Source organism: Nerophis ophidion, linkage group LG07 (assembly GCF_033978795.1).
Source record: "Nerophis ophidion isolate RoL-2023_Sa linkage group LG07, RoL_Noph_v1.0, whole genome shotgun sequence".
Taxonomy (NCBI): domain Eukaryota; kingdom Metazoa; phylum Chordata; class Actinopteri; order Syngnathiformes; family Syngnathidae; genus Nerophis; species Nerophis ophidion.
The window spans coordinates 51,729,246-51,753,901 of record NC_084617.1 but is presented as its reverse complement, the minus strand read 5'-3'; the positions used below and the strand labels follow the sequence as shown (position 1 = coordinate 51,753,901).

Here is a 24,656-nt window from a genome sequence, read left to right as displayed (position 1 = left end):
AATTTCCCCATTAATTTGAGCGAGGATGAAAGATTTGTGTTTGAGGATATTGATAGCGACGGACTAGAAAAAAAAAAACGAGTTAAAAAAAACCAAACGCAAATGCATTGGGACGGATTCCGATGTTTTTAAACACATTTACTAGGATAATTCTGGGAAATCCCTTATCTTTCTATTTTGTTGCTAGTATTTTAGTGAGTTTAATATTACCTGATAGTCGGAAGGGTGTCTCCACGGGTGTGTTGACGCCAATGTCTCAGGGAAGTCGACGGCAGCTTCATCGACGGCCCAAGCTCAGCTTTTCTCCGGTAAGAAGCGACTTTTTAACTACAATTTTCTCACCGAAACCTGCTGGTTGACATTTGGTCCGGATTCATGTTCGCTTGACCGCGTTCTGATCCATAGTAAATTTTCACCTCCGGGAATTTTAAACAAGGAATCACTGTGTGTTTGTGTGGTTAAAGGCTAAAGCTTCCCAAGTCCATCTTTCTACTGTGTCTTCTCCAATATTAATTGAACAAATTGCAAAAGATTCAGCAACACAGATCTCCAAAATACTGTGTAATTATGCCGTTAAAGCAGACGACATTTAGCTGTGTGTGTGCGTAGCGCTCATACTTCCTAAAAACGCGTGACGTTTTGCGTACATGTCATCATTACACGATGTTTTCAAGAAAAACTCCCGGGAAATTTAAAATTGCAATTTAGTAAACTAAAAAGGCCGTATTGGCATGTGCTACAATGTTAATATTTCATCATTGATATATAAACTATCAGACTGCGTGGTGGGTAGTAGTAGGTTTCAGTAAGCCTTTAATGGGAGCTGTCACGCCAAATTTCTTCCCCCCTACAACCCCCCCCCCCCCCCCCTTTACTTCCGGGGTCATGATTAATACAGACATTTTGTTAACGCTATATTATAAAAATATAATGCTATATTATAAAAATACAGACGTTTTGTTAACGCTATATTATAAAAAATTAAAAATAAATAAATAAACAATTTACAAACACAAGCTATGGGATGACGTAAGAGGAAACGTGACCCCTGAAGTAAATGCGTCATCCCATAGCTTGGGTTTGTAAAATGTTTTTTTTTTTTTTTTGAATTTTTTTATAATATAGCGTTAACAAAACATCTGTATTTTTCATTATGTAGCGTTATATTTTTATAATATAGCGTTATATTTTTATAGTATAGCGTTAACAAAACGTCTGTATTACTCATGACCCCGGAAGTAAATGGGGGGAAGGTTTTTGTCGGAGGGAAGAAATTTGGCGTGACAGAGCCTCCAACAAAAAGTGCTATTCAGACTGAGAAAACGACAATTGCCCCATTAATTTGAGCGAGGATGAAAGATTCGTGTTTGAGGATATTGATAGCGACGGACTAGAAAAAAAAAAAAAAGTTAAAAAAAAACCCCATTGCATTGGGACGGATTCAGATGTTTTTAGACACATTTACTAGGATAATTCTGGGAAATCCCTTATCTTTCTATTGTGTTGTTAGTGTTTTAGTGAGTTTAACAGTACCTGATAGGCGGAGGTGTGTTTCCACGGCTGTCTTGACGCCAATGTCTCAGGGAAGTCGACGGCAGCTATGGACGGCACAAGTTCAGCTGATCTCCGGTAAGAAGCGACTTTTTAACACAATTTTTTCACCGAAACCTGCTGGTTGACATTCCGTCGTGATTCATGTTCGCTTGACCGCACTCTAATTCATAGTAAAGTTTCACCTCCATGAATTTAAACAAGGAATCACCGTGTGTTTGTGTGGCTAAAGGCTAAAGCTTCCCAACTCCATCTTTCTACTTTGACTTCTCCAATATTAATTGAACAAATTGCAAAAGATTCAGCAACACAGATCTCCAAAATACTGTGTATTTCCTGAAAACCCGGGACGTCTTGCGTACACGTCATCATTACACAACCTTTTCAAGATGAAACTCCCTGGAAATTTGAAATTGCAATTTAGTAAACTAAAAAGGCCGTGTTGCAATGTTAATATTTCATCATTGATATATAAACTATCAGACTGTGTGGTGGGTAGTAGTGGGTTTCAGTAGGCCTTTAGTCATTGCGTGTTGCGCAGATAAGTCGTGCGCAGATGGGCTTTGCCTGACTAACAGAATACAACTGATCAATAACCTTTATCACTGCTCACCTACACTGAGGTGCGGTGAACTAAACACCAGGTTAAGCATAGATACTTTTGGAGTCTTTTTTTCTTCTTGTTTTTAACTTAATTTCATATAGCAGTGCCTCGGACTGGAAGTCTCTGCAGAGAGTGGTGAGGACTTTTGATTGATTGATTGAAACTTTTGTTAGTAGATTGCACAGTTCAGTACAGTTTCCGTACAATTGACCACTAAATGGTAACACCCGAATACGTTTTTCAACTTGTTTAAGTCGGGGTCCAGGTAAATCAATTCATGGTACAAATATATACAATTAGCATAATACAGTTATCACACAAGTTAATCATCAGAGTATATACATTGAATGATTTACATTATTTACAATCTGGTGGGTCGGATGAAGAGGGTTTGGTGGATATCAGCTATTCAGTCATCAACAATTGGATCAACAGAGAAATAAACATTGAAACACTGTAGGTCTGACTTAGTAGGATATGTACAGCGAGCAGACGGCGGGAAAGATCATTAGGACTCCTCTTCCTCCTATCCAGGAGATCGCTAAAAGCCGCTGCATGACCAGGGTTTACAAAATCTGCAGAGACTTCTCCCACCCCCACCAAAGACTGTTTCACTGCTGGACTCTAGAAAGAGGTTCCGCAGCCTCCATAGCAGAACCTCCAGGTTCTGTAACAGCTTCTTCCCTCACGCCATAAGACTCTTGAACGCATCATAATAATCCCCTCAGTTCGCCCAAAAAATTGATCAACTGGCTGGAATATAAAGACAATAACAGACATCCATAAACCTGGATGCATATGCAAAAGTGCAATATATTTATCTGGACAGTAATCTATTTATTTATATCTGCACCTTATTGTTCTTTTATCCTGCACTACAATGAGCTAATATGACGAAATGTCATTCTTATCTGTACTGTAAAGTTCAAATTTGAATGACAATAAAAAGGAACTCTAAATCTAAGTCCCCAAGTCAAACATGTTGAAAAGAGAAACTGGAAATTGTGATGTATCATGTTGTATGCTTGCATGTTCGAAATAAACTCATACTCATAATATGCAGCTCTAATTCTTGTTGATTTAGGTTGCACATTAGAAGGAAAAAGAAGGGAGTTATTCTCTTTCATAAAAATGTTTTAATAATGATATTATGATATGATAACTGGGTCCAACAAGTATTTGATTACGTTGTTATTAAATACTTGTTGGTCTCATTTGCTTTTAACAAAATAAATCAATTATTGTGAGTGTATCTTACCATTCTGTATTTGTATCTGAAGCAGGAATGGCTATCCTCCATGAAAACATACTTTGTATGGTCACATTCATTTTGTCTTAAGGTCCAGTTTAGAGAAGTATTAAATCTTGGCTGCAGTATATAATCCTCCATGTTGGCAGACACATTCATTTAATTCAATTTCATTCCAAACAATAAAACAATATAGAATAGAATGCCTTTTATTGTCACTATACACAGGTACAATGAGATTAGAAGCAACTCCAGTATCAGTGTGACAGTCTACAAACAACGAAAACTGTAATGTACTCAGAACTGAATAACTAGGTGATGCACACTTCTAAACACTTTATCTAGCGTAGCTTGGGAGAACAGCATTACAGCGTACACAAGGGGTAACTTGTTTCTTGAACTTAGGCAATAAGCATGCGCAGTAGGCACTTACAAACTACGGCAAGACTGAAAGGTCAAGCAGTACACAAATAGCATTAATACGCCACAAAAACATAGGAAGGAAAGAGAAGAAAATAGTGCAAAAGGAGGTAAGGTGCACGGTCCAGTCCTGGGAACGAATGTTCTGAATGTGTTGTTTAGATATTAACTACTATACTATGTACATATATCCAGAAGCATTCAGACTATTTTTGCATCTGGAAAAAAAACAACCACAAACACTGACTTACTCTAATAAAAATGCCATGTTTGTTATAAATACAGTTAAAAAAAAAAAAGGCTGGCTTCCACTGGAGAGACATGTCTTCTAGCTTGAGCGCCCCGACTTCTCCCAGTGTGGCAAGTCAGAGTACTGCTGAGGCATTGAACTGCAAGTTGACAATATATATCGCCCCCAACTGTGGGGCAGAGGTACTTTCCGCCTCATGCCCTGCCTTTTCCCTGTAGCAACAACCACGCGGCCTCTCGCACGCACACGCTCAATACACTTTAGATGTGTCCCAATTCAGCAGGTTCTGCATCCTTCGAAGAGCGAATTTGAAGACTGCTTACGTCACAACGCTGCGCGAAGTCTGTCCCAATTAATTCAAATTCGAAGGCTCCTCCAAATGCAGCCGACGAATGTGCCCTCCTTTTCCCTGTATTCGGAGGATGCACCACGATTATCCTTCATGGCCTCCCATATCCCACGATGCTTTGTGCGCCTTTGTACTACCCGGATCATTTTGACGATGGCGGCAAATACAAACAGCGGCAGCGAATACACTTTCAAATGTAAGTATCCTCCGCAGGCTAGACTGTCCCATTTAACAACGGGTGACACAGCCGAAGGTGCCTCCGAAGGTCCAGCCTTCTGAGGCTGCGTAAGCCGGGTCCTCCGAAGGATGCAGACCAAGAATTAGGACACAGCTCCATCACTGCTGAGTCATTGAACTGCAAGTTGACAATATATCGCCACCTACCTTCAGGCAGAGGTACTTGCTGCCTCATGGCCTGCCTTTTCCCCATGGCAACAACCACACGCCCCCTCGCACGCACACGCTCAATACACTTTGTGTGTAGCCGTGGAGGCCCCACCTGTGTCTGCCTCACTTCTCATCTGCCTTGGTATTTTCATCAGGACACAGGAAATTTCCGCGATTTTGACCATAAAGATTTCCAAAATGTACAGGAACCACACCAAAATCACTTTGAACGCATAGACCAAAAGAGAAAAATATTACAATTTATTAAGTGGTATTACTTCGTTTTTGAACATCTCATGGTTAAGCCACCGGTGGCAAGGTGAGGCACTGCCTCACTTGCCTCCTCTGACAGCACATCACTGCTCACTTAATAGTAACATAAACGTTGTTTATGCTTATGCAACAGTGACGTGCTGTCAGGGGAGGCAAGTGAGGCAGTGCCTCACCTGAGTGAGGCAGACACAGGTGGTACCTCCACGGCTACACACAAAGTGCATTGAGCGTGTCCGTGCGAGGGGTCGCATGCTTGTTGCCACTGGGGAAAAGCAGGCCATGAGGCAGCAAGTACCTCTGCCTCACAGTATAAGGCGATATATTGTCATTTTGCAGTTCAATACCTTAGCAGTACTCCGACTCGCCACATTAGGAGTGGCCAAAAAGCTCAATTTTTGTCTAATCTGACATTACATGGACAAAGATAAGACTTTCTGGAGGAAAGTTCTGTGGTCAGATGAAACAAAAATTGAGCTGCTTGGCCACAATACCCAGCAATATGTTTGGAGGAGAAAAGGTGAGGCCTTTAATCCCAGGAACACCATCCTATCATCAAGCATGGTGGTGGTGGTATTATGCTCTGACTCTGTTTTGCTGCCAATGGAACCGGTGCTTTACAGAGTAAATGGGACAATGAAAAAGGGGCACTACCTCCAAATTCTTCAGGACTACCTAAAATCATCAGCCCGGAGGTTTGGTCTTGGGCTACCCAAAATCATCAGCCCGGAGGTTTGGTCTTGGGCACAGTTGGGTGTTCCAAAAGGACAATAAACCCAAACACACGTCAAAATGTGGTAAAGTAATGGCTAAATCAGACTACAATTAAGGTTTCAGAATGGCCTTCCCGAAGTCCTGACTTAAACGTTTGGACAAAGCTGAAAAAACAAGTCCATGTCAGAAAATCAAAAAATTTAGCATAACTGCACCAATTTTGTTAAGAGGAGTGATCAATAATTCATCCAGAAGCTTGTGGATGGCTTCCAAAAATGCCTCATTGCAGTGAAACTTGCCAAGGGACATGTACCGGTAAGCAAATATTAACTTTGCTGTATGTATACTTTTGACCCAGCAGATTTGGTCACATTTTCAGTAGACTCATACAAAAAGTAATAAAAGAACCAAACTTCATGAATGTTTTTGTTACCAACAAGTATGTGCTCCAATCACTCTATCACAAAAAAATAAGAGTTGTAAAAATTATTGGAAACTCAAGACAGCCATGACAGTATGTTCTTTTGACCACGACTGTACACATACATTTATAATACCATTAAAGATCTACGTATTTTGATCAATATAAGCATACGCGGTGCATTAATTTAAAAAACGAATGACGATGTTTTCTTTTTTTTTTATCATCACTGATTATTACTCCCTGCTGACTTCATGAGAGCCAAAAAACACAATAAAACATCACTTACTGTACAATGACTGTTGTAATCAGGATGGCGATTGATGGAATCTTGTTAAAGTCCGGTTTTGATGAAGAATGACTCATCAAATCCCTTGTGTTGTTCTTGCCATTTCCGTGTCTAAATTAGCTGTCAAACAACTTGTCAGAATATGTCCTTATCCTTCTAGTATTAAGGAGAGAGGCATGACTTTTGAATTGACTTCCACAAGCAAAGAAGCGAGGAAGTAGCTTACAACTCCACAACGTCAATATAAGCACACAAGCTTGTGATCATGGCGCCGCTATTGTTGGTCTGTGTTAGTGCTGATAATAACAATATCACAAATATTTGGTTAATATTTAAGTCACAAAATGTTAAAAATTGTCTTAACGTTTATTTACGAGTTATAGAATGCATTAAAAAAATACTTCTGCCGTCATGTTTTTCATAATGAATGTCAACGATAGGCAAAATTTCCCCAAAAAGTGCAGTTCCCCTTTAAGGTTTATTTTTTCCTATCTACTTATACTGTATTGTTTATATTTTTACTCTGCACTTTTTGTTTGAAAAGGTCTGAACTTGATTGTCATTTAAGTAATGTACAATTCCACCTCTGCCTACATTTTCAAAATTGAAGTGCATCTTTGTTTGTCAATACTTTATTAAGCTGTTTTTTATTGTTTTGGTTGTGTATATTTGAGGGCCCCCAATTCTCCTTAAGATATGTTATTGCTTTTGGTTGTGATTTTTATTAAAGTGCAACATTTTGGTAACAAAATACATTTTATTGTTTGTTTTATTTAACTTGGAGTTTTAAAAGTTTACATTTAAATTGCAATTTAAGACTACGAGAAATATAAGTTTATTCCATTTGAAATGATTTACATGCATTAACAAATACTTTCAGCTGACGTTGTCGTTCATATGTTTTTACTTCTGACTATACGTCCTGCGTTTGTGTGTATTACATGTGATGCAGCTTGCGTGCTCTAAACAGGACAAAGGCACGATATAATGCTGTACAGCGGCCGTGCCAGCAACTTGAGGGCTCCAGGTTCAATTCCAGCTTACGGCATCCTAGTCACGTCCATTGTCTTCTTGACCTATACACTTCACCCTTGCTCCTAATGGGTCTTGGTTAGTGCCTTGCATGGCAGCTTTCTACCATCAGATTGTAAATGTGTGTGAGATGGTAAATGTGGAAATGGTGTCAAAGCGATTTGAGTGCCTTGAAGGTAGAAAAGCGCCATTCAAGTATAATCTATTTACCATTTACAGTAGGAGGCCGCGTAGAGGTTGCAAACAGTCACTTTAATAATACGACATTTGACACTCTTGCACAAGATCCAAATATCCAACCACTTAATGCTTTGTAAGTAAGGCCTCGTTCACACTGCAGGTCAATTCCAAAGTGTTTGCTCGTATGCCATTTTTTTAGTTTTGAATATGTTTTCCAAATAAAAAAAAACTTTTCACATTGTGTGTCTAATTTTGAGGACAAAAATGAATGTATTCCATTTTGGAATAAGGTTGTAACAAAAAAATTTGGAAAAAGTGAATACTTTCCGGATGCACTGTATATAGGGTTATTTTCAGCTGGATGAATGCTTTCTGGCCTTTTTCACACTGCAGGTCAACTACAATTTTTTTTGTCCATATGCGACCTGTATTGGATTATTTCATGTTTGTGTGATTTTGAAATGTTCATATCCGACTAGGCCTCTTTTGTAGGTGGAAATAAATCGAATATATATGCGATGTGTCGTCAATGTGAACGTTCCCGCGCTTCATTCATCTGACCAGAACGTCTTTAAAAAGCGATAAGTGTCATATTAATTCATCAAAATAGACCGTAACAAAATAAATGGTTGATAATGGAGCCGAAACAGGTGAAAATAATGTTTTAGGGATTCACGTGAAAGTTTCACCACTCCTGTCTTTGACTGCTCGGCCATTGACACATTTTTCAAGCAGACTTCGAAGCAAAATATCCTGTAAAATTGCGAGATCCAAAAATACTTGTCCCCCTTTCTTCATAATCTTCTACGCACAATAATTCTGTTCAGAAAATGTTGGCTTTGAATGCACAAAATCAGTAAAATTGCCAAAAATTCGCCAGCACTGACACTGATTACGGTTGAAGCCATGTTTACTTTTGTTAACACTGTAGTGCGTGCGACAACATGCCATCATGTTCGCTTGCGGGACAGATTACATTCACATTTGAAATTGCATTTCTTTGTAATGTGAAAAGCCATTAAAAAGATCGGATTTGACAAACAACTCCAAATTAAACATCCAACCCTGCAAAATAGTTAAAGTCTTATGTGACATACAGTAGTTTCCAGTCTATGCTTTTGTCACATGGCCCTCACAAAGCTAAAGAAAAACAAATAGGCTTATTTGTTCTATAGGCCATGTTCAACCTCAGCAATCAAGCTACAAGGTCTGACTTGTATGGGGTTATATTCTTATCGCCTCCGAACTACTACTGACATTTTTACCTATTAATAGGCATGTATGCAGCCAGTGTGAAGCCGAGAGACAGACATTGACCACTTATGTGACAGAATGTATATATGTGTAAGATCAACAAGGAGTCAACCCTCCCTGTTGCATTTATAGTTTGCTGTTTTCCTTTGGCAATAGGATTTACGATGGGTCAATCTTGTACTTTTAATTACTGATAAAAATTTAGCTTGACAATATATTGACCCACAAATTAATCCTGACATTATTTTGAGAGCAAATTTACCACTGATGGAATAATACATAATAATAAGGCAAGTATACCCTTATAAATGCAATATACCTATATTTATTGTATATTTTAACATTGTAACTGGAATTTAAACATTTAAATATACAAGTTAAATGAAACAAACAAATAACAGTACAATATACTTTGTCTCTTACCAAAATGTTGCACTTGAATAAAAATCACAACCAAAAGCATTAAAATAGATTTGTCCTCGTTGAGGAGGGGCTGAGCGGCCCTCAAATATACACAACGAAAACAATAAATAGCATGTCTTAATGAAGTAGTCACAGAGTTGCACTTCAATAATAAACATGTAGACATAGGTAGAGTTGTCCATTACTTAACTGACAATCAAGTGAGGCTCTTTACCAACTAAATTGCAGGGTAAGAATATAAACACTACACTACAGGCAGTTATATGCAAAAAAAACTTGAATCTGGCAGATTCCAAGCGAGGAACACTATCATGGCATGACAACATGACAAATGTCCGTCAAACGTTTGCAGCATTTTTGGAAAAGCTAGTTTTCAACAGTATTAAAAGGCGGCATGTTTTTGCTGATGTAGTGAACCACACTTTACGTGAGTGCACACAATTTTGCGCTGTTTCGTTTGCACTGTTCCTGTTCACCAAACGCCTCAGTGAGAGTAGACTGTCTGGACAAAGGCTATGCATCTCTTTCAATCCGGTTTCAGGGCAAATCACTCTACTGAGACAGCCCTCGCAAAATTGACTAATGATCTATTGCTAACGATGGATTCTGATGCGTCATCTATGTTGCTGCTCCTCGATCTTGGCGCTGCTTTCGATACCGTCGATCATAATATTTTATTAGAGCGTATCAAAACACGAATTGGTATGTCAGACTTAGCCCTGTCTTGGTTTAACTCTTATCTTACTGACAGGGTGCAGTGCGTCTCCCATAACAGTATGACCTCGGACTATGTTAAGGTAACGCGTGGAGTTCCCCAGGGTTCGGTCCTTGGCCCTGTACTCTTCAGCATCTACATGCTGCCGCTGGGTGACGTCATACGCAAATACGGTATTAGCTTTCACTGCTATGCTGATGACACCCAACTCTACATGCCCCTAAAGCTGACCAACACGCCTGACTGTAGTCTGTTAGAAGCGTGTCTTAATGAAATTAAACAATGGATGTCCGCTAATTTTTTGCAACTTAACGCCAAAAAAACGGAAATGCTGATTATCGGTCCTGCTAGACACTGACCTCTATTTAATAATACAACTTTAACATTTGACAACCAAATAATAAAACAAGGTGACTCGGTAAAAAATCTGGATATTATCTTTGACCCAACTCTCTCCTTTGAGTCACACATTAAAAGCATTACTAAAACGGCCTTCTTTCATCTCCGTAATATCGCTAAAATTCGCTCCATTTTGTCCACTAAAGACGCCGAGATCATTATCCATGCGTTTGTTACGTCTCGTCTCGATTACTGTAACGTATTATTTTCGGGTCGCCCCATGTCTAGCATTAAAAGATTACAGTTGGTACAAAATGCGGCTGCTAGACTTTTGACAAGAACAAGAAAGTTTGATCATATTACGCCTGCACTGGCTTCCTGTGCACTTAAGATGTGACTTTAAGGTTTTACTAAATACGTATGAAATACTACACGGTCTAGCTCCATCCTATCTTGCCGATTGTATAGCACCATATGTCCCGGCAAGAAATCTGCGTTCAAAAGACTCCGGCTTATTAGTGATTCCTAGAGCCCAAAAAAAGTCTGCGGGCTATAGAGCGTTTTCCGTTCGGGCTCCAGTACTCTGGAATGCCCTCCCGGTAACAATTCGAGATGCTACCTCAGTAGAAGTATTTAAGTCTCACCTTAAAACTCATCTGTATACTCTAGCCTTTAAATAGACCTCCTTTTTAGACCAGTTGATCTGCCGCTTCTTTTCTTTTTACTCCTATGTCCCCTCCTCCCTTGTGGAGGGGGTCCGGTCCGATGACCATGGATGAAGTACTGGCTTTCCAGAGTCGAGACCCAGGATGGACCGCTCGCCTGTGTATCGGTTGGGGACATCTCTACGCTGCTGATCCGCCTCCGCTTGAAATGGTTTCCTGTGGACGGGACTCTCGCTGCTGTCTTGGATCCGCTTGAACTGAACTCTCGCGGCTGTGTTGGAGCCACTATGGATTGAACTTTCACAGTATCATGTTAGACCCGCTCGACATCCATTGCTTCCGGTCCCCTAGAGGGGGGGGGGGGGGGGGGGGTTGCCCACATCTGAGGTCCTCTCCAAGGTTTCTCATAGTCAGCATTGTCACTGGCGTCCCACTGGATATGAATTCTCCCTGCCCACTGGGTGTGAGTTTTCCTTGCCCTTTTGTGGGTTCTTCCGAGGATGTTGTAGTCGTAATGATTTGTGCAGTCCTTTGAGACATTTGTGATTTGGGGCTATATAAATAAACATTGATTGATTGATTGATCTTCATGTGCACATTTTTTTTTGCACTGACCTTGTTCACTAAACGCCTCAATGAGAGTAGACGGTCAGGACAAAGGCTATGCACATCTTTTACCAGTTGAAAATACTCAGTCGAATGGTTGTGTTTCAACTGGGCATAGAAGTTTGTTGTATTGGATTTGTTTGTTGGCACCATTTTCAAACAAATTCGACAAACTGGCTCCAGGGTTCTTGTTCCAAAGGTTTAAAATCGAAATATTCCCACACTGTTGCGGTGGAATTAAGTTTTGGTGTCATTTTTTTAATCCAAATTTCAACTGTCGCTAGTGGTGTTCGTCACAGGCTAACTTGTTGCACTTTGTGGTGCTTGCGAGTCGCAACACCGCTTCTCTGCACAGACACTTAATAAATGACAATTTGCGACTTGTCCGGGTGTACACCGCCTTCCGCCCAAATGCAGCTGAGATAGGCTCCAGCGTCGGCCGCGACCCCAAAAGGGATGGGCGGTGGGAAATGGATGGATGGATGGCCTCCTTCTTTTCATTCAACTATGGAAAAAATGTGCGCAGTTGCTGAAACTGATGAAAAGAAGGAATGCCCTTGAAGTCCGTAAACACGCAAGGACATGCAATTTATCGCGGCTGGCAAAGTCATAAAGTTAATTTATTGTTTGATTAATTGTCTTATAGAATGTTAACCAAGGCCTATTACTTACCACATAGGACTACTAGCTTGTGGCACTATTTTTTTACCACGATGGCTGTAATTGAATTAAGAAGCCAAACATGCCATGTAGCATTTGGAGAATGAGCAGAGAAAGACATTTACTGTCGGGTACTGTCGTGTATATTGCAAGACAAGGGACATCTGTTGTTCCGCTGCTCAAGATGCAATGCAGGTTGTGGCAATGCATGCTTGTGTATTGTGTGGTTGCATGTGACCCGAGTAGACAAAACACTGTCATTGTGCTTTCTTTTTACTAGATTTATGTTCATTTTCTTGTAGCTTGTAGGGCCAATGTGGCTATTAATTTCTTTGGAAACCGCTATATCAACACCTTTATAAAACTTATATAGGTCAAAATACCAGGAAGTGCTGTAAGAGATTTGATACCCAGATCGAAACTGAGACAGTTGTTTGTTAAAACGGATGCTTTGACTATCATTTCTATCTGTAACTTTCCTCACAGGTTCCTATCACTTATGTAAATATTCGATATGTGACAATAATAGAGATCCAATGTTGTTGTCCTCTTCTTCTTATAATTAATTTAATATACACCTGCTGTAAATTGGGTGTACCTACACAATCAAAGACAAGTTTTTCAAGTTTGAATTAGTGCAAAGAAGGTTATCTGTTAAAGTTCACTGTAAACACAATTGTTCCTAACACCCTCAAGTACGACTGCATAAATAATTAATTACATAGATTAAAAAAAAATCTTCAATTCATTTTATGTTGCTTTGACTAATCGCTTAATGAGTGTATTTATCAAACGTGATCCAATCCAGACCACATGGAGTGCCTGGAACTTTAAATATGTGGGCATAATTTCTTCAGGGCCTCTGCAACAGAGCGCAGATGAGGCAGTTTTGTGGGTACCGTGATCTCTGCGGCGAACAGCGGAATGTTTTCAAAACATTTTTCCTTACTAATAAACATGTCAAAAGTGCAATTTCAATGTTGATAATCTGCATTTATTACAAATGAAATTAAGGTTATGTGAAGCAGTTAAATCGTTGTTTATTTAGACATATTTTCTTAAAATATGCATCGAGTCCATAAAGTGTATTTTATCCGATGACTCAATTAATTGAACAAAAAATTCTGTAGATTACTCTATTACTAAAACAATAACTCCAGCCCAACTCCTAAGTATTTGCAGTGCAGTTCTCCATCTCTGCAAACTAAAAACACAACAGACTTAACTGAAATGTTATTGATCCATGAGGGAAATTGTTTGACACACTGTAGCTCAATTGTAAAAAAATTAAAATCTCAGGGGATACTGTGATCTGCTGCCACTTTATCAAACGCACATCAAAACAATGTGATTGCAGTACAGGTTCAAAAACCCCACACAAAGAACAAGGCAAAAACAAGAAAGAACGCGACGTCATCGTGTAATTTGTAATGTCATAATAATAAGGCTACAGATAAACTTTATCCATACATTTAAAGCCAAATATTTGTTTTTTGTTCATTAATACTATCAACATGTCAGCTTGTTCTCATTACATAATCCTTTTATCTCTAGTTTTGCATTTTGATAGGGAGGTTGGTTTTTTTTAAATAATGTACATCAGGCTATTTAACTAGCGGCCTGGGGGTCAAACTCGTCCCGGAAATGACACCATACAGTCCCCTGAGTTCAATTCAAAACTTGAGAGACAAACATTTTTGCTGCAAATTCTTAAAAATACTAGCAGGCTGCTGTTGTGTAAAATAACTTGGCCCACTGTAAACACACTGGCTGATACTAACATTGACATTTTAATATTGCTCGCAAACATAAAACACTGGAGTCCAAACTTGTGATTTACATAACTGAGGCATTTCTCAAGGCAACCCTTTTAAGACCCCTCTTTTTTGACAGTTATTTTTCATAATGTGATTTGTGTGACAAAGGTGTGGCTGTAGCTTGTTTTCTTTTAGATACAGTCAGTAGTCGTTCATTCAACTCCTTAAGTTATACTGATGGTGTTCCTCAAGGTTCCATTTTATATCCTCACATTTTCGTCAATTGGGCATTCAACTGGTGGCCCACTGGTTCAGTTCAAACAACAGCATCTTGCAGCAGATTCTTAAAAAAAGAGATGATTTTTGACAAAGTTTTTCTGCAGAAGGTCCTTAAAAACAGCAGAACGCTCCTGTAAAACTGACAAAATAAGTAAACTAAATCAAACGTCTATGTAAAACTGACAAAATAAGTAAACTAAATCAAACGTCTATTGTAGAGGATGCTGGTTCTCTGTAAAATACAAAATGAGACCAATAGTGAAGGGAGAGTTAAGTTTTTTTTAAACTATTTAGTTATGTATTATTTTTCTAGTCCTTCGCTATCAATATCATCATCCACTAATCTTTCATCCTCGCTCAAATCAATGGGGAAATTGGCGTTTTCTTTGTCCGAATAGCTCTTGCTGCTGGAGGCTCCCATTAAAAACAATGTGAGGACGTGAGGAGCCCTTACCCTTGTGACGTCATTGTCTGCGACTTCCGGTAAAGACAAGGCTTTTTTATCAGCACCAAAAGTTGCGAACTTTATCGTCGATGTTCTCTAGTAAATCCTTTCAGCAAAAATATGGCAATATCGCGAAATGATTAAGTCTGACACATAGAATGGACCTGCTATCCCCGTTTAAATAAGAAAATCTCATATCAGTAGGCCTTTAATATTGTAGTTGATAAGTTTCTGTTGGAATTTCTGTTTTGGAAATTTTGAAAAAAAAATCCTTGCCATTCCCACCCTAACTGCAGTTACAGGGTGGTGCCAGAATTTAGCTGATTCTGCTGGTTCGTTCGACAGGTACAGCGTTAAGAGCCGCTGTGTTGTCTAATTGAGTTTCCATAAGAGAGTAAGTGATGCCAAATGAAATTAGACCTAGAATGGAATTCTGCGGCACGCATAATGCTAGGGAGGAGTTGAAGCCATGTGCATGCGCTCATCTTTTAACATCTTTCTTTTCCTCTTGTGAGACATGTTTTCTTTATGACTCGTTCTTTCTTCCGGCTATAGAGCGAGCAAGCCTTCCAAGGAACATGATTGAAAATAGCATGTTTGAAGAAGAGCCTGACATTGTGGATCTGGCCAAAGACTCCACATCATATCCGGTACGCTCAAATCATCTTACTGTTTATTGGGACTCAGGAGTGTTGTTTTCTTAAATTGTTGCATCTGTCATGCTTTAAAACACAAATTCAATACTCACTGCTTACACCTGCACATTATAATGAGATTTTGTGGTAGCGGGGGTGTATAATGTAGCCTGGAAGAGTTAGGGATGCATGGGATTCTGGATATTTGTTCTGCTGTCTTTATGTTGTGTTACAGTGCAGATGTTTTCCCAAAATGTGTTTGTCATTCTTGTTTGGTGTGGGTTCACAGTGTGGCGCATATTAATAAGAGTGTTAAAGTTGTTTATATGAAAACTCTTAGTGTAACCTGTATGGCTGTTGAGCAAGTATGCCTTGTACTCACTTACGTGTGTTGATAGCGGCCGCATACTATATTTGCCCGGCTGGCACACAGATAGCATGGTGCAAAAGCGGACGCGACGACATCGGCGGGCTCGCAGATAGCATGGTGTAAAAGCGGACGCGACAACATGATCTTGAGGACGTTAAAGGCATTGCTATCACGGCATGGCCTCAATATTGTTGTCCGGGTGAAAATAGTAGACTATTTGCCCCGGGAGATTTCTGGGAGAGGCACTGAAATCCGGAAACCTCCAGGAAAAATTTTGGGGGGGGGGGGGGGGGGGGGGGGAGGTCGGCAAGTATGCAGCTGAGCCACATCAGAGTGATCAAAGAGCCGCATGCGGCTCCGGAGCCGCGGGTTGCTGAGCCTTTTATATAAGAAGGGAAACATTATGAAGACATTTGATTAGTATAATTACATTATCATCAGTAGGGCACAGATCTCTGTCAAGGCTAAACATTGAAAATCCAGCTCTGGATTGACACCAAACCAGCGAGTTCAGTTCAAAACTTAAAAAAGACAAACTTCTTTGCAGCATATTCTTAAAAACATGAGAGCGTGGGCGGATTGGACGATATCAAGATCAGAATCAGCTCCATTGGCCAAGTACGTTTAACACATTAAGAATTTGACTTGGTATGCTGTGTTGTCTTGTTCAATCTAAAAAAATAAATATTAACGCTAAACAAAGATATAAACAAGCACTTAGGTAAATAATATATGCAAGCAAAAATTTGGGTGAAAATAGAGATTTTAAAATCAAGAATTCATATTTTTTCAAAGGCACAATCTAGCCGTCTCTTGCCAAATTTACAGTGACAAGTGAACGGCCATGTCCTAAATTGCAATGTCGCGTCCTTGACACTTTTTATTGCAAAATCTTTGTTCATCTTTTTTGCAATTGTTTACAAACTCAGGAAATGAGACCCTGGACAAAAAATAATGACTTTAGGAGCAAAAAACAAAATATATAAATCAGAGCCAGTATCAGTTTTTGCTTGCTTAGTTAGGTTATACTATTGACTTTGAAAAAAGGGAAAAGGAAAAAATTTAAATACTTCATTTCTATTGTTGCACTACTGTCTTGTTTTGTTGTGATTACAAATGTGATCAAAAATTAGTATTGGATCAATACCCACATTTTGAGTGTCACCAAAAACTAATATGAAGTAGCCAAACAACAGAAGAATAAATGATTACTAAATTTTTATAAAAAGTGTAAATAGAAAACCAGTTACAACAGTAACCAGTTTTCAGCTATTATTAGTAAATTAGCAAGCAGATTAATAAAATCTGAGAATCGCATAAAAATCGAAATAACCACATCCGTCATCAGACAAATCATGAACCTTTCTAAATTGTTTTGAAATTGTTATATTACCATTTTAATGCCAAATAATATATAGTGATATATATTGTTATTGCAAGAGTCTGCATTATATATCCCAATGTAGATTTTAGCCTATATCGCCCATATTGCACAATCCCTAATCAGCAGATTCTTTCATTGACATTCCACTACAGTGGACAGTTTTGTTTTGCAGAACAGCATTTTTTTTTTGAAATGTGTAAATCTGACCCAAAAAATAGAACAAAAAAAAACATCCACTGCAGGTTATCAAAACAAGAAGAACATTGAAGAAAGAAGTCCGGCCTCCTGGTCTTTAGCTTTCTGGAAATGTGGCCCCGAGAACTATTAAATGGCGGTAATGAAAGCCAATAAAGCCATCCTCTTTGGATCAAAATTTTATAAGTAATACATTGAAAACATCTAAGTTTGATTCCCTACAATATTGTGACTTTTTCTGATATAGTGCTGTTGTTAGATTAAATTAGAATTCGCAGGCGTGCCTAAAGTTGCGTCCATTGATTGTATGTAATAATGGCCTTTCCACTGTGTATGTATACAGACATTTCCGGCTCTTGACCCAGAGGAGGTGGCGTATGAGCCTCGCAGCTCTCGGCTGCTGGTGCGAGGCCTAGGGGAGAATGATGTGGATGACGATGAGGAGGACTGTGAGTCTTCAGCTCGACTACTAGGAATGTCCTTTATGAATCGCAGCTCTGCCCAGAGAACTCACTCCTCCCCTTACGTCAGACAGCTTCCACCCAGGTAACGGGCTTTTTCTTGACTTTTTACTGTGGTAATGGTATTAGAAATGATATAGTTTATTTTGAACATGCCTTAACAAAGTTGCAATAAGGAACATCATGTGATGACACTTGGAACTTGCTTAATTCAACATCCTGAAAAGCAATAGGAAGAAGCAGATTATTCATGTCTCAGCAAGTACTGATGCATACCTTTGATTACTTCAATCTACATTTAACACTTCCTTGTGGTATATATAATATATATTATATATGCTGGGGTTTTAATTTTGCTCCAGAGGTACTTTTATAGCCCGCCTTTTGAGTCTGTCTTCAAGATGTTCGTTTCTTGAGGCATTCCCAGATTACAAATAAACGAGGCCCACCCCACCTAAATTTATCATAATTTATCATTTGAAAACGTACATTGTTTAATATATACATCTTGAAGTCATCACCGCTGTATTTTTTTTTACACACGTGGTCTAAAATAAACTTCATAAACATTATTTACTGTAGATTCACCCGGTCACAAAATCAGGTACACCTGCACATTCTCCGATCGATTCAAAGAGTTCATAAAAAACAATTTTTTTGCAACATCTATCATGTCGCATGTCAATGTTATTGCGCATATGCCAAGATTATATCCTACCTCATAGCCTGAAATAGATGGGAGGATATTCTATTGCTCTAAAGCTTTACTTATTGTCTAAATAAATGCTTCCACCCCGTGGTGACGTCGCAACGTAGTCAGATAGTCAGACTGCAAAACCCAGCAAGTAGAGGCATCCAATACTACATATGCAAGCTTATGCCCAAATGCATGAACCTTATGATTTGAAGTTTTGGTGTTTTTTAAAGGAGTATCTACATTTGTAACATTTAGAAGTCAAAAAAGAAAAAAAATTCATCATAGGTCCCTTTTAACGTATTTACATATAAACATTTACTGAGACGGAATGAAAAGAATAAAGACTGCTAGATTATTCAGTAATTAAATAATAAATTCAATTGTATACACTGACAAACTTTTTTGTAATTGATAAACTCTGACTATATGATTTACTGTTGATTTTGATGTTTAACTCTCCTCTGTTTTAGATCGTGTTCGCTTCCTTCAGCCCGCACCACAATTGTTTGTGTGTTATTTCTGGTAATAGTGGCCTCCATGACTATGGTATTGTACTTTTTGCCTGGATGCACCTTTACTAAGGTAAGAAAAAGTAGTGCGTGTGTTTTTCTTTGCACATTTATCTCATTCTGTGTTAAATGGCTCTCCAGAAATATTTGATTATTAATCAAATTTTGCAGATGGGTTGCCCAAAATCAAATAACAAGACGTCTACTAACGGCACTGATAGCGAACTCTTCCCCTGGGCAGAGTTTCGGCTCCCTCGCAGCATAAGTCCGCTCAGCTATGACCTCACCTTGACCCCTGACTTCAACAACATGGATTTCACCGGCCACACTGTCATCAACATGTCTGTACATCACAACACCAAGCGCATTGTCCTGCACAGTGAAAATCTCAACATTACCAAAGCAACCTTCAGGGTGAGAACGGACCAGATAAGGCTTTTTAATGTTGCAGAGCGAGTAACTGAAAGCATTTTTAAATGTTTTCAATGTATCATTCTATTTTATCATTTTTTTGGATAATGCTGTTAAGATTTTTGAATTTGAACAGGCAGTAATGCTTATGTTGCTGCTAGCCCAGTTTGAATAGTGTTCAACCTTTTTCCTACTAAATTCCAATGCTTTTCTAAAGACAAACCAGATGCACTTAATTAGCAATAGTAGATCTTTAGGCATTTTGATTTGGGCTCTAAAGCTTAACCTAAGCATACTCTATTCCAGCTTGGTAATGGGGAGGCCAGTGATGTTACTATACTTGAGTACAAACCCAGACAGCAGATAGCTGTTAAGTTCTCCAAAGAACTGAAAGCGGGCCAGAACTGTGTGTTGACTTTGGATTACACTGCCGACCTGTCACACACCTACGATGGTTTCTACAACAGTTCGTACACCGACCAAGATGGAAACAAAAGGTACACAATGCTATCTGTTTGTATCCCTGTGCAGTAAAATTCAGCATTTAAGTGTAAACATCCTGATAAAATATACCTGTTTATCTTTAGGGTTCTCGCTGCTACCCAATTTGAGCCACTTTATGCTCGGAAGGCCTTCCCTTGCTTTGATGAGCCATCATTCAAAGCCATCTTTCAGGTTAAAATCAACAGGAAACTTGAGTACATGGCCCTCTCCAATATGCCGAAGGTACTGTCTCGACTTATCTTGTCTAATATAAGTTATTATAGGAGGAAAGGTTTCCCCTTGATTGACAAGATACTACGAATGTTCAAAATAAACTGGGACTATAACCATAACCTGTCGCGGTGCGGGCGTGGGTGTGTTATAATTTGCTATGATGATATGATTTGCTGAATTTTTGGTGCATCAGAAGGCAATAGTGCGCAATTAAAAGGCTATATGTATATACTGTAACGACCTACTGGTGGTAATGGTTTATGGTCATGTGGTTTTGATTTGATGTTCATTGTTCCCAAGAACGCGAACACACCGTCCATGCCTGAAAGGGTTTTGGCAGAGAATGAGGATGTGTTGAAGTGTGTTTGGAGAAGCAAGGAGACGGACATGAGGGAATACTGTCGGCATTGGGCCGGTTGTTAGCACAAGATTGAGAATAAAAGTTAAAATAGAGAGTCAGATTTTGCATGACTTCTTTTGGAGGATACAAAACATTATATTATTTTAATTTGTTTTCACAGAAAAGCCCTTATTTTTAAGGGGGAAACGGTGGGGGGAGATCCTGTTTTGAATTTTGTCATGATCTACTTTTATTTCTCATTATTTTTGTCTTATCTGTGTGTGTGACATTTAGAGTCTGCAAGGTGATAAAGTAAGGCATTTACTGTAAGTGCCTGGTTTACCAGTGATAATACAGAAGAGGTACTTTAACACAGCCCCATTCTTTGGGGTCTTGTCTATTAGCACATAAACATATCGTAAAAAAAAAAAGATTTTAAAATGTGAGGTCCTAATCAAATTAGAGGCACTACTGGCCTCTACTTTAGTCAATGAGCGCATTGACTGCTTTAAAACAAATGTGTAGTCATTCACAACAACGAAGCTGAGGTGTAAGAGAACAGTTGTCATAAAAAAATACTGTAACTCTGCAGCAACAGCATTCACTCCCTGGACACATGCATACAGTCATCCAAAAAACACAACAATCCAGTGTTTTTCATGTTCTACATAACCATTGGCTGGATAAGGTCCAAAACAGTGGGACAGTCAATTGAAATTGAACTTTATCAGTCTACAGACAATTGTTGTATTTGGTCTCATTATCTGTACAGATATACTTTAATGTTGCGGTTGTATATAATCCTGTGTATTTTGTTTTATTATTATTTTCAAACGTTGTCTCGAGTCAATAATATTCCTGCTGTTCCTTATTTTTTAGGGTGTATTTGTATTTGATATTGCTAAGTGCAAAAAATTGTGAGTAATTGAAATGCCCATGAAAATCACACCCCTCCAAACCCTTCTGCTAGCTTGACGTTGATGTTCTTCTCTGATTTTGGAACAACACTTGTAACAAAAGGGATTTGGGTAACTATTCGATCTGATTCAGCTGCAGAACTTTTCCTAGCTCTCTTAATTTTTCATTGTTCCTTCATAAGGAAGGAAGTTAACAAGCTGAATGCATAGAAACACTATCTGGGTTTTAGCCCTAAATATGCCTTGTGTAAAAAAATAATAAAGGTAAACTGTATTGGTAGGCTTCTCACCACTCAGGAATGAGTATGTGAGATGTTTGATGGAACATTTGGAATTAGTATCTCAGTCTATCTTTTAGCCTGGTCCTCAGGCTAGCAAAACAACTGTGTCATCCTACTTTAAAATGGCTACCGCAGGCTGCTGGGTCATTCCGGCTAGCTGTCAGAGAAGATGTTTCTCCAAGGTGCTTCTACATAATCCACACTGCTTGCCTGTTTAAATTCCAATAACAACTTCCAATCATATACAGTATTACCCTGTGTCCACCTCGCTGCAAGTTTTGTAATAAGATTTTTACAAAGTAAAATGTACTTTTGCTGTGGCAACACACAGGATGCTACTATCTTACACTGACGTTACATTGTCATACTACTGTGTATACAGTAGTGTATACTACTGTATACACTGTACATTTTATGCTCTATAATCATGTATTCACTCAAAGCATGAGTTTTTTTCCTTCTATACATTGGCTATGTTTAGTGAAAAAAAAAAAAGGATAACAAAAAATATGTCTGTTGTCCAAAAAGTCACATATTTGTGCGCTTGCGAATGCTGAATTGGGAACATACAGAGATTCAATGTGCTGTATTTAGATTTAAATACAATTATTTTCAGTCTGAGAATATACAAGTTAGTTTTAGTTTTCTAACTTCTTCTATTGCCGTGTATTTCAGGTGAAGACGACGTTGCTTGCCAATGGCTTTATGCAGGACGAATTTGCAATGACCACCGTCAAAATGAGTACCTACTTGGTGGCCTTCATCGTTGGTAACTTCACCCCCACCAGCAAGAACGTCTCTGACATTTTAGTAGGTTTGATTTGTTTGCTTACCCATTTGATCCAGTCAGACTGCATATCTTTGATGTTTTTGTGTGTATTAGGTGTCCGTATACAGTGTTCCAGAGAAGAGGGATCACACTGACTACGCTCTAGCCACAGCATCCAAACTACTAGAGTTTTATAATGACTTCTTTGAAATAAACTATCCTCTTCAGAAACTAGGTGAACATATGCGGATAAACAAACTTTTCCTCCCACTCATGTTTCTCTTTTATAGAATAGTTAAACCGGGTTAATCCATTGTAATCCCTTGTAATCTTTTGTCAGACCTGGTAGGCATTCCAGACTTTTTGGCAGGAGCCATGGAAAATTGGGGTCTGATCACTTTCAGAGAGACAACTCTGCTGGTGGGGACACAGTCCTCTCCCCTGGAAAAACAACTTGTGGCTTCGGTCATCGCTCATGAGCTGGCTCATCAGGTACTTATTGTGTGCTAGTGTTCATTTGCATATAATAAATGGTGATACTGATTCATGTGTGATAACTGAGCTCGATTTTGTTCCAGTGGTTTGGAAACTTAGTCACAATGAGCTGGTGGAGTGACCTTTGGCTAAACGAGGGCTTTGCCACTTACATGCAGTACATGTCCTTGCAGACAGTGCTGCCACAGCTGGACATTGTAAGTGCAAAATGTAGTATATTAGAATATCAGATGCTTTACTGCGTGCTTATGTAGCATGTGTTTGCAGGGCAACTTGTTCTTAGCAATGAGGTTCCGTGCCATGGACAAAGATGCACTAAACTCCTCCCACGCCGTGTCCACTGAGGTCAACACACCAGAGCAGGTGCAAGAGATGTTCGACTCAGTCTCCTATGAGAAGGTGCACTTTTATGTCTATTTATGGTACCTATCTATTATACTTCTTCGTATTTTGAAACTTATGCCTTGATCCTTCAGGGAGCTGCCATTCTTCTGATGTTGAACGCTTCCTTGCCAGGTGATCAGCAGTTCAGAAAGGGTATCATTCAGTATCTGAAACAGTTCAGTGGATTAAACACAGACACTGATGACCTCTGGAACAGTCTTACAAAGGTAAATGCTTGGTTGTCATTCCTAAAAAATGTTCTCAATAAATCATGAAACTCTAGTGATTTGTTTTTTTTCCGTTCTTAGGTGGACCTCTCGAATCAGCACCCTAACGTGTCAGAGATGATGAAGTCATGGACATCTCAGAAAGGCTTCCCATTGGTGACTTTGTCCCGCAAGGGGGATCAGGTGACCTTAACACAGGAGCATTTCTTGCTCACGTCAGACAACGCCTCACACTCCTCCAGGTGGGGTGCATATTCCTTTTCTCCTTATTCTTCCTATTCACAGTACAGTAGAACCTTCATTTACAGTGGGGCAAAAAAGTATTTAGTCAGCCACCGATTGTGCAAGTTCTCCCACTTAAAATGATGACAGAGGTCTGTAATTTTCATCATGGGTACACTTCAACTCTGAGAGACAGAATGTGAAAAAAAATCCAGGAATTCACATTGTAGGAATTTTAAACAATTTATTTGTAAATTATGGTGGAAAATAAGTATTTGGTCAATAACAAAAATTCAACTCAATACTTTGTAATATAACCTTTGTTGGCAATAACAGAGGTCAAACGATTGCTACAGGTCTTTACCAGGTGTGCGCACACAGTAGCTGGTATTTTGGCCCATTCCTCTATGCAGATCTTCTCGAGAGCAGTGATGTTTTAGGGCTGTCGCTGAGCAACACTAACTTTCAACTCCCTCCACAGATTTTCTATGGGGTTGGGGTCTGGAGACTAGCTAGGCCACTCCAGGACTTTCAAATGCTTCTTACGGAGCCACTCCTTCGTTGCCCGGGCGGTGTGTTTGGGATCATTGTCATGCTGGAAGACCCAGCCACGTTTCATCTTCAAAGCTCTCACTGATGGAAGGAGGTTTTGGCTCAAATTCTCACGATACATGGCCCCATTCATTCTTTCCTTAAAACGGATCAGTCGTCCTGTCCCCTTAGCAGAAAAACAGCCTCAAAGCATGATGTTTCCACCCCCATGCTTCACAGTTGGTATGGTGT

General features: G+C 39.2%; 1 protein-coding gene across 1 annotated transcript in view; it reads left to right on the top strand.

Moving 5' to 3' along the window:
- The first annotated feature begins 15,414 nt into the window (after positions 1-15,414).
- The window catches only part of lnpep (leucyl/cystinyl aminopeptidase), a 33,704-nt gene continuing 24,462 nt past the window's right edge, over positions 15,415-24,656 (top strand). The window contains exons 1-13 of the mRNA XM_061906375.1: positions 15,415-15,509; positions 17,787-17,989; positions 19,072-19,183; positions 19,282-19,524; positions 19,828-20,018; positions 20,109-20,247; positions 22,452-22,586; positions 22,660-22,780; positions 22,886-23,037; positions 23,124-23,237; positions 23,308-23,439; positions 23,517-23,651; positions 23,733-23,893. Coding sequence (XP_061762359.1) covers positions 15,438-15,509; positions 17,787-17,989; positions 19,072-19,183; positions 19,282-19,524; positions 19,828-20,018; positions 20,109-20,247; positions 22,452-22,586; positions 22,660-22,780; positions 22,886-23,037; positions 23,124-23,237; positions 23,308-23,439; positions 23,517-23,651; positions 23,733-23,893 — 1,910 coding nt within the window. The 5' untranslated portion in view covers positions 15,415-15,437. The remainder of the gene's footprint in view (positions 15,510-17,786; positions 17,990-19,071; positions 19,184-19,281; positions 19,525-19,827; positions 20,019-20,108; positions 20,248-22,451; positions 22,587-22,659; positions 22,781-22,885; positions 23,038-23,123; positions 23,238-23,307; positions 23,440-23,516; positions 23,652-23,732; positions 23,894-24,656) is intronic.